Source organism: Biomphalaria glabrata, chromosome 9 (genome assembly GCF_947242115.1).
Source record: "Biomphalaria glabrata chromosome 9, xgBioGlab47.1, whole genome shotgun sequence".
Lineage (NCBI taxonomy): Eukaryota > Metazoa > Mollusca > Gastropoda > Planorbidae > Biomphalaria > Biomphalaria glabrata.
In genome coordinates, this window is record NC_074719.1 from 40,687,397 (window position 1) to 40,698,155 (window position 10,759).

A 10,759-nucleotide genomic window follows, 5' to 3' on the forward strand; every position below is an offset into this window, starting at 1 on the left:
ACATTATTGCAGGCCTTCTGAATGTGCAACCTTTTTACCCAACAGCTCAATGGGAATGTTTCTGATTCTCCCGCCGCGACCCCATTGACCCGATCGAACTTGATTTTTTTTTTCATTACATCCGAATCGATCCACTGCTGCCAGAGTAATTGAGTATTAAAAACTATTATGTTATCTTATGTTATATAATACAGACGTTACTGCAAAAAGATGATTACGTCCTACGCGTCATGCATTTAGTCATGCATATTAACCAAATAACCAATGACCTAAATTCTGCCAAGTCACAACCCATTCCATGCTCTAATAGCACTATGGAAGAAGGAGTATTTGTACAAATTTGTCCTAGCATATAGAACGAGGAATGTGCCTTTATCTTTGAACTTGTATTGTGAGAATAATTTAGATATCGTGCGAATTCGGGTCATAATTACTTTGGGTAAATAGTGCAGAGAGGTAATAATGCTTGCATGACCGTAATGACGTAGCGTAAGTTGACCTCTGTAATTGTGAATGGTTTAAACGCCGTTCTCAAATTTTTAATTTTACCTATTGTGATGATTTAGTCAACTTAAATATGGTAGTTTATATATATATATATATATATATATATATATATATATATATATATATATATATATATATATATATCTAGGCCTATATATATATAGGTAGCCTATATATATATAAGTTCCACATGACCATCTAGGTCTAGATGCAACAATGAGGTTAAAAACAGTTACTTTGTAAAAGATATACTGGCTATTCTAATGTTCATAAAATAGTGCTAAACAAGGAGAATAGGATTTAATTCATTAGCTGGTCTTCATAGCCCCACAGGTCTTGATTTAAGGTTTTTAACGTACTGATACTTTCAGGTATGAAAATTATTACCTCTAGATAAAACCTCCTGGAGAACAGTAGGAACTGGCGGCGGGTGGGCTCAAACATGGGACCGCCACGACTACAGCCAGGATCGAATAGCACACGACCAACCAACCTAACAGTATAGGCCAATAGATTATAAATAATTGTCAAGGCAAAGATAAGTGGATTATATCAGAGAAATGTTTAATCCTACTTAATTTGGTTTTTTTTTTAAAGTTATTTACTAATTTATTTATACATTTTTATTTTAGTCATGGCTCGTCTGCCCGGGCATCCCTGACAGTCTATAAAGTTAATTTATGAAGTAATTACCAAAACAACAAAAAATGGCATTATGATAAGGTATACTAGTTAACAACATGGAGGCTAGTGACCTCAAGTTTGAATTCAGTCACAGTAACTTTTTATTAATTTTCTTTTTTTTACTTTCTCCTTCTTCCTTCTCATAATTGACTTTGAATAGGCGGCACAGAAACCTTCTCCCAGATCCACCTCCGGTCCTCCCAACTTGTCCACATAAAGTGATGAAAGTTGACGTGAACGAAAACAAAACTATTTCCGATCGCACCGATTTATTGTTAAGTCTAGACTCTAGATCAATTAAAAATTAATTACACGATTAATTTTAAAAATTAAACAATTTCACTCAATATAACATTTAATTTCCTTTTGCTCTCTACAGAACAGGTTCTCAATTTTTAGAAATAGAAAGGGGATACAACTGAGAGTATTGGTAGTCATCGAAAAATAGAGTTACTTAACTTTGATAATTGAATGTTTCTGAAATTTTTTTTTTCTCTAAAAACTGGTACCAGGTACCGAACCACCCTAACCCAAAATCACATTAGAAGTTCTTATTACTATAAGACGTTATCATGCTTGTTTATATATTAAACACTTAGTAATTTGTTCGAGTTAGCCAATGCCAAGTACCAGTATCTCAATTTTAGAAAAAATACGTTCCATAATAAGTAAAATAACTAACAGTTTACTAACACAAACAGACAACAGTAAGTCCAAGTTGAAAGACTTTTTTTTTTAATTGACTAGGTCATTGAAGTCAACATGCACATCAATTTAACTAGTTTTACAAAGAAATTCACATTCAAATTGATTTCTCTGATACAAAATACATTGTTCTGATACATACAGTGCTGGTAAAGAAATGAATTATGCTAATGACCACATCATTTGTTAAAAAACAAATACAATTATTCAAGGTTTTTAAAAAATGACATTGGTAACAAATTCTGACAAAATTAATTTACCATTTTCATTATTTTACTGATACATTTTTATTGATACATTTTTGTACTTCAGTTTTCTAAATTTAGTTTAAAAAAAGAAAATCTGTTTTATGACACCTGAATATTAATTTCTTAATTTCAGCCATATCTTCTTATCTTATATAATACAGACGTACTTCAAAAAAGAAGATGATTACGTCCTATGCGTTATGCATTCAGTCATGCATATTAACCAATGACTTAAATTCTGCCAAGTCAATGGTTTTCCTGGCTAGCTCAGGCAACCCATTCCATGCTCTATTAGCACTAGGGAAAAAGGAGTATTTGTACAAATATTTTTTTTAAGGTTATACTTTGTTGTTTGAAAGAAGTTTTATATATATATTTATGTCAAATCAACAGTGTGGAGCTACCAAGAAGAACAGCTGGCTACATTTCCATGGTATAGACCACAGAAGACCCAACAGTTCAGTAAAGAAAAGGTGTCTAGTTTTCAAAGTCATTGAGTTCAAAGAATAAATTTAACTTGGCTACACAGACTTGGCAGTAACCAATATATTATATTATATACCTAATGCACAAGATATTAAATCTAAAATTCTGACAAAAAAGCTAATACTATATATATAAACTAATTTTGTTTTATGCAGAAAATCTACTAAGCTTAGGTGTGTGGAGATTTAGGCTGTTATATAGGCTTGTCTTCGAGTCTGAAGATTAATGAGGAAAACAGTACTTCCTATTGCTACACAGCCCCAGCTGTGACCTACATATTGTGCCACACCAGCTCAGGCATAACTATTGCCCACCGGTGGTCAATTTAGATCTTTTCTTATGAATGTATATTATTTATGTACCGGTATATTATTTATTGATTTGGCAATAATATTAACATAATGAAATAGCTTGCCCAATGTGTGCAGATGAACATTCCAAGCTCACATACACCAACCACATAAGGGGTTACAATGCAGAGCACTCAGTCCTTTGGATGACAAAAGTGGTCATAATCATATTCCAATGGACAAACTCTGGTTGACAAGTGCAAGTGGATGTGTCGCTGACAGATGTATAACCACAAGACTATTTATCAAGGGGAGTCAAGAAGTTCAAATCCCAATTCAGACTGAGTTTGCTAAGTGCCTAAAGGCAGAACAGAAACCTTCCAGGCACTCTCTCATCCCACAGTTACACATAAATGATTGTTCCTGAGCACAATGTGCAACCTATTGCTTGAAAGATGGGCTTTATAAAAGCAATTTTAAAGAAAAATACTCCCTAATATTTTCTAGTAAACTCTTAAAAATGTAATAGTAGTTCTTGCTAGCAGCAGTATTTACATCATTTACATATCATACATAATATTCCCATTTTAATTTAAGACTCTTTAAAAATGGATGAGGTAACAACTAGCTAGTGAGTCAGAAGTTGCAGTAAGGCAGAAATGTTGGTTTCATCTTTGGCTGATACTTCAACAAACTTCATTCCATGGAGTGAGGCCAACACTTCCCCAGCCTGGAAATAAAAATAAGAAATAATATAATATATACACCAACATTTAGAATAAGATTAACTATCTTAAAAATCAAACTTTTTATTACATATTATATTATTATGTATCAAGAATTAAAAATAAGTGTTTTGAGGATTTTAAGAAAATTTCTTTTGTTTTTTAGAAAATAGTTAAGGCATTAAAGTTCTTGGATATTGATTTTAATTTTTTTGTCTAACTATGGAGACACAAACTATAACAACAGCAAGTATTGCCTGCATAATGTGGAAATCAGGGTCAACATATATCTATCTAGGTAGGTATTTATATATGTGTTTGTATATTGTATTTAATGTGTACGTATATCATTTTTTTGTAACAACTGGGTTAAAAAGTCTTTTTAGTCATTTGGAGGTATCAAGAATTCAAACCCGGGAGCTTTTGGTTCGAAATCCAAGCGCGTAAACACTTTTTGGTTTTTTTTTTGGTGGTGGCTATTATTGTTGTTTCTATTGTTAACATTATTGTATTGAAGTAGTGTTATATTGTGGTTGTTGCTATTGTTATCATGATTGTATTGAAGTAGTGTTATATTGTGGTTGTTGCTATTGTTATCATGATTGTATTGAAGTAGTGTTATATTGTGGTTGTTGCTATTGTTAACATTATTGTATTGAAGTAGTGTTATATTGTGGTTGTTGCTATTGTTTGCTTAATGTAGCAACAGAGGCTCTTTTAGTCTACATAATGCTTTTTATATACTTGTATCATTTCATAAATTTGTTAGGAATAAATTTTAAATAAAATAATAATTTATTTATTTATATCAATGATAAATATTTTAACAGCAAGAACATAAGTGACTCCCACTGTTTGTATTAAAAATACATTCAATGTGTTACAGTAGACACGAGAAACCATAGAAAAAACTAATTTATCTATATGTTATATTTTTCTATAATTTAGAGATAAGACTTAAGACTAAGGATTGCAGTATTTCATGTGGCTATGCAGGCCTAGCTGTGATGTACATATTTAGCATTATATCTTCATGAAAAAGATTTTATCCTGCACTTATTCTAAATTTCATCTAAAAAGTAAAATTTTAAATCTCTAGATTTATGTGCTCATGACAGTGTCACAATTTTGTTCTTGAGAATGTGTATATCTTAGTATGGTCACATGACTTGCATAAATAAATATTCCAGCATCTGTATGACGAGAGGTCTGGGCAAATGTTCAATAAATAACAAGGTTACAAAAACAGTTTGTGTGGAAACACAAACTCAAAATCGAAGTGGTCACCCAAGCAGGTGAAAAGGCAGGTTTCAATATTTTAAGGAAGAATATTTCATTCTATCAAAGGCAAATGACAGAGAAGAATGGAGTAAAAAGGTTGACTGATCTTGTTTGGTGCCCCAACAGTCCAGCAGACTAAAGGATAGATGAATGTGAAGGTTATGTTGGATGTGATATTGGCCTAACTGAAGTCATATTATGATTATCTTATTGATCTTATTGTTTTGTAAAGGGTCAATTTAATTATTCAAAGCCTCAAGAATAAAAAACATTTCCGTAAAAAAAATTCCTTTAGTTCAGTGTCCTATGGATATGGGGACTGCACTGCAGTTCACACAATAATATGAAAAACTACTTATTAATTGTTGTTTTAAAATTTGTTCCACTTGTATACATATTAAATAGATTTTTTCTCGTTAAAAAAAAGTACAAATTTTTTTTTTGACAAAAAATCTAAAACCGTCTCATAAATGTGTTTAAAATATGGCAAATAGTTGTTCCCCTTATTAAATATAGCCTCCCAAGTTTTTTACAATTAATAGTGAATAGTTGTAAAAATGGTGTATTTTTATGAAAAAACTGCTTGCACAGTTGATTTTAAAAATTAAATTTTCGCTTTCAGAAAATAAAAAAGTAGCTGTTGCATCAGAACTTTGAAAGGTCTAAAATATCATGTTGGATTTTCAATATCTTTTCTAGTTTCGGAGATCTAAACGGAATGGACGGACAGACAGACAGACCACACATTACAGATAGTGTCTTTGCCCTTTTGGGGTGGCCGCTAAAAATTATAATTTTTTTAAAACTGATTCTTTTGAAGCTGAAGATATTTGTGAGGTACATGAAATGTGATGGCGAAAGGGAAGTAACTTACAGTTCTGTGCACCTCTCTGTGTTTTTCATCATCACTCTTGTTACCAACAAGAATTAGGGTTGCTGCCCCTACCAGCATTGACTTGACAACTTTCAGCCAGGCTTTGGCTTCAATAAAACTACTCTGAAAATAAACAAAAGAGTTAACAAAATTATTGCTTACACATTGTGTCCTATTTAGAGCTAATGAGCTACACACCAGACCACTCAAAAGTGCTAAGACAAACAACTACTGCCCTGTAAGGTCAACACAACACCAAAACATTGTCAAATATGGATAGTGACTAGGGCAACAGCTTGTTGGCCATCATTTATATTAAATGTGGTGTCAGGAGTGGTCTAAAAAATTAGGATAGTCAGTTGTGTTATAGTGTGATTGTGTATTGGTGATTGTCATGACAAAATTTTTAAACACAGTACAAGCTTCATTTTGATTTTTTTGAGATTCAATTTGCATTTTGCCTTCATGTCAAAATAGAAATGTGTATTTCCAGACCTGGAAATGTGTATTTTAAGGGGCAAATATGTATTTTCCTAAATATCAAGTAATATACTCAGAAAAGACTAAAATTATTCAAGCACATAACATACACGAAATGCAGAAATCCTAAAAATTAACACAGCATTAAGTTATATAAAACATTCTGTACATTTGTCAAATTATTTACACTATCAGTCTTTGTCATAGACTATTCTAGAATTATATATGCTATAATGATGCTGTTCTTGTCACTTGGCAATGATCATGTAACATGGAAACAGAAGGATTTTATTTTTCAGTCTCGAAAACACTTTTGTCTACTAAACACTTTTTCCAGTTAACAAAAAAAAATCCTGAAATTATTAGCTTTAATGAGTACTCATTTTGTAGATTTGGATACCTAACATATGTTAAATATATATCAAAGAAAAACTTAAAAATTGTGTTATAATTACATGTTTGTAAGTTTCTTTTTTTTTTTATTACTTTACATTCTTTAAACTCTTCCTGATCCCACTTAGATAAGGGGGTGAGAAATTTGTTTGTTTTGGGGCAACTGGTAAAAGTTTGTGAATTACTATCATCTTTAAGCACCTGTAGATCTTAAAGGAAATTTTCATTCTTCCCTTTGATATAACACTGCTCATTAAGTTTCAACCAAATAGTTTATTTATTGATTGCTGTAACTTACATGATCTGTAACATCATAAACCACCAGGACAAAGTTGGAGAAGCTTGCATGTAGAGCATCAACATGATCCTGGATGGTGGTGCACATGCTTGGGTCCAGGAAGATGTCATTGGTGTCGAGGAACTGCAGAACCAGCTTCTTTGAGACATGAAAGCTGTTGGGTTTGTCCACCAAAGCTTGGGATCTCTCAACTAAAATAGGCATTGTAACGATTTATTATATAGATACTAGAGAATGTAAAAAATTGCAGTATCTTTACGCTTTGACTAGAGAATTGCACAAAATGTGCCTTAACCGCCAAAAGTTATTAATGCTGAGTACAGGAGAAACTAAAAAAAAATCTTGCAAAATACTGAAACCAACTAGTGAAACATGACTAGTCCAAGCATATTTACGACTCACTAGACATGCGCAAACATAGAAATACCTTGCAATAGACAGACACATGCCCTAGTAACAGGAATACCAGAGGCCAGATTTACCTATTGGCAACACAAGCTACAGATGAAGGACCCAATTAAATATTTAGCACTGACAATATCTGGAAGGCCACAAATCCCACAAAGATCCGGGCCTCTTTAAATCTAAATGTGGCACTGGAAATACTGTGCAAATCCCAAACAAGACAACATATCCACAAGCAGCAGTGAAATGCCTTGCAAAACCCACAGTCCGTTTTGATTACATAAATGCTCTTCATCAAGCAATAATGATAATAATAATAATAATATATATAGTATTAGTAAGTTATAAAACTTGCTTAGAGATAGAACTGCAAAACCAAACCTGGTTGAAAAGAAATCTATTCAACTAACCAATACATATTCTTGACAATTCTGATATTGTTTAAAGGTCTTTCACTGTTTGTATTTTCTTAACATGAAAACAAGGACTTCTTTGCTTACCTCCGTGAGTACAGTAGTATTCCTCCAAGAAGCTGGCATTCCTGAACCTCCTGAGAATGGAGCTCTTTCCCACTCCACACTCTCCCACCACTGTCACTGTGACTGCTGGGATAGGTTCAAACTCTTCTATGATTGGAGTTTTTTTTGATCTGGTGACAAAAAAAAGAGCTTGTCAGGTTAGTGAAAAGAAAGTCTGTCACAACACATAGAGGAGATTTATACCTGAAAATCTCCACATAGACCAGTGTTGTTTGTTAACACACAGAGATACCAGACTTTCAGCAAAAGGAAGACATGACAGACCTAAGCCTGAAGTGTACAAATGATTGGCTTTCATTCAGATGTTTACTTCAATAGCATAATATTCTATTAAGTACTTCACCGAAATCAAATAGGATACTGTGCTCATCAATTATTAAATTATTATTGTTATTCATCTTATTAGTCTGATCTATCACTGGATTGTATTCTAATATACTTGTCTCTGAACTCAATAATACCAGTCATACAAAAAAAAACAAGTAGCCTACTGCAAGTAGGCCTACTTACTAATGTAGAGAAAATCTCCAGAAGAGAATTTAATTTTCATTCTTCCTCCTGGACTATGCCATACCATGTTTAACAATTCTCATTTCGTTTCAATACACGATTTCTTTGTTAATTGATTGCTCTAATTTACATGATTCTTTAAATCCTTATCTCCCATGACAAAACTAGAAGCTTGATTTTGTACAAGTTTATTAATACTGACTTTTTTTCCTCACCAAAAAATGTCATGTCATGTTTTGTCCTCCTTTATGACAGTGACACCCTTACCTTAGTTAGGACCTGCAGGTGATTGGTAACTGTTGGTAAATTAGTGGCAGTAAACAAAGAGGTACGGTAAAACAAAAACTCCCTTTCATTTCTTGTAATCTATTGGCAGAAGATGTAAAGCTTAAATCTGCTATATCGCTTACTGTTAATCATAGTTAATGAAGGTGAAATGTGATCAGCACACTGCACAGTACCCAACCGTGTTGAGTTCAAATCTCGATAAAAATAGATCTGAGTCCACCCAACTTGGCAGTAATGGGTACATTAGTTGGGAAACTAAAGGCGGTTGGTCATACAGTACAGTGATTATTGTTTAATTAAATTACAAGTTTTGAAATTAAATATAGATCTAATAAATTATATTAATATATTATTAATAATTATAATAGGCTTCGTAATTTAAAACTTAAACGGAAAAGTAATAGACATATTCATATACAGTATACAGAGTAAAGTCAGACTCACCGTTTCTTCTTGAGTTTAAGATTCCGTGTATGTGTTTCCAAAATCATTTTGATAAGCGATGTTTGGTTCCAATACAAACCGAGGCACTGGACACTGGAGCTGTGCTGTTGATTTGCTAGTTAGCCTGTTATCTTTCGCTTCAATCGTGTCAGCTACAACACGTCAGTTGACCCTCTATTTAGGCCAGAATTGGATCCAGTACTTGACCATAAATAAGTATGGCTAATTAAATTAGTAATTTGAGACTATCTAGAAGTTCTGTTTGAAAAGTTGACGACTGTCACTGTGTCCATCGATGCATATTATAATGCATTTGCAGTTCGAATTATTTGTTTTCAAAAGAAACTTGTGCTGACTAAAGCGGTGTCCACTGTGAGTGCCCACTGAGCAAGGAATATGGTGAATATCTTCCATCAAAAATAAAACTGTACGTTATAATATAATATAATAAAGGCTAACCAGATTTAGCAACGAGCTTTGGAAAACGACAGGAGTTTCAAAGTCAGGAGAAGTCTTTTATAGGTCTCAGTTGTAGAGATACGTATAGGGACTTTTAACTTACCCCCCCCCCCCCTTTTAGCCCCTCCCATTGTGAATGTACCAGTAGCACGCGTTGCCCCCTACCCCCATATCTCTCTTCTCTCTCTCGTCCACACACACACACATATAAGTTTTTCTCCGATCACTCGTGCGCACAGCAGACGATCTCTTGGTTGGTTGGTCAGCCGACACGAAGGTCAATGCCTTCACTAGCGTTTGCACGCTACCACCTCTTTCACCCCCTTTTCTCTATCTCTCTCTTTCTTCTATTTGGACACTTGGGGCTAAAGGGCTAATTAAAAACACATTGGCTGGCCTTGTAATATATGTAATGACAAAATAGATCATATAGAATTAGGGCCGGATTTAAGTATGTGAAAGCTCCCTACACTTTACTGGAAGCTTGAATAAAAATCCATTTTTAAACAGTTATCAATAAGCTATATTTTACAAGAAAGATATATAGTGCGTGTACATTTTATATAATTTTACTACTTTTACAAAAGTTACTATTATTTAACATGCAATATTAAAAAAAAACAAACAATTATTTTGTATGTTTTTTGAGTTTGTGGAGAGTAAGACCATGGGTAACTTTATATAATAAAATCTTTTTTGTTGAGGCCCCTTTTTTTATGGAATCTCCGGGCTGTATCCCTGCCTGCCCTGCCTTAATTCCTGCCATGTATAGAATTATAGATAGACCTACTTACTGACAGCTATATATTTAGCCTTGGTGTATTCCAAAAACAAATTACTTTACGTCTAAACATTAAAATAATGATTAGATCATTTAGGCTAATACCAGTTATTACAAAGCATATATCAAATCACTCTGTCGGGGGGGGGGGGGAATCTTGAACACGTTATATTTCTCCAACTGCCATTTCTCGGATCAGGTTGAAGCTTTGCACATTATTCATTGTCAATGACAACACACGAATCAATCGAAAAAAAATTAACTCAATATAAGATTTGTTTGTAGAAAAGATATTTTTTATTTACTTATTTTAGTTTCAGTTTCTATATTAAATTTATATTGCTAATTTAGCTAAAAGTTAT

General features: G+C 33.1%; 1 protein-coding gene across 1 annotated transcript; it reads right to left on the reverse strand.

Annotated features, from left to right (window-relative positions):
- Positions 1-1,909: 1,909 nt before the first annotated feature.
- On the reverse strand, positions 1,910-9,685 carry LOC106054187 (uncharacterized). The gene is made up of 5 exons (XM_056039911.1): positions 9,158-9,685; positions 7,877-8,025; positions 6,972-7,162; positions 5,801-5,923; positions 1,910-3,650 (listed from the first exon to the last, which is right to left on the reverse strand). Exons 1-5 carry the CDS (start codon positions 9,202-9,204, stop codon positions 3,549-3,551), a joined length of 612 nt encoding a protein of 203 aa, XP_055895886.1. The 5' UTR covers positions 9,205-9,685; the 3' UTR covers positions 1,910-3,548.
- Positions 9,686-10,759: the final 1,074 nt, after the last annotated feature.

Coding starts and splice junctions, on each gene's coding strand:
- LOC106054187 (XM_056039911.1), bottom strand. CDS start 9,204: ATGATTTTGGAAACACATACACGGAATCTTAAACTCAAGAAGAAACG. Junction 7,163..7,876: donor ATACTACTGTACTCACGGAG/GTAAGCAAAGAA, acceptor TGCCTATTTTAG/TTGAGAGATCCCAAGCTTTG. Junction 5,924..6,971: donor TTTATGATGTTACAGATCAT/GTAAGTTACAGC, acceptor GTTTATTTTCAG/AGTAGTTTTATTGAAGCCAA.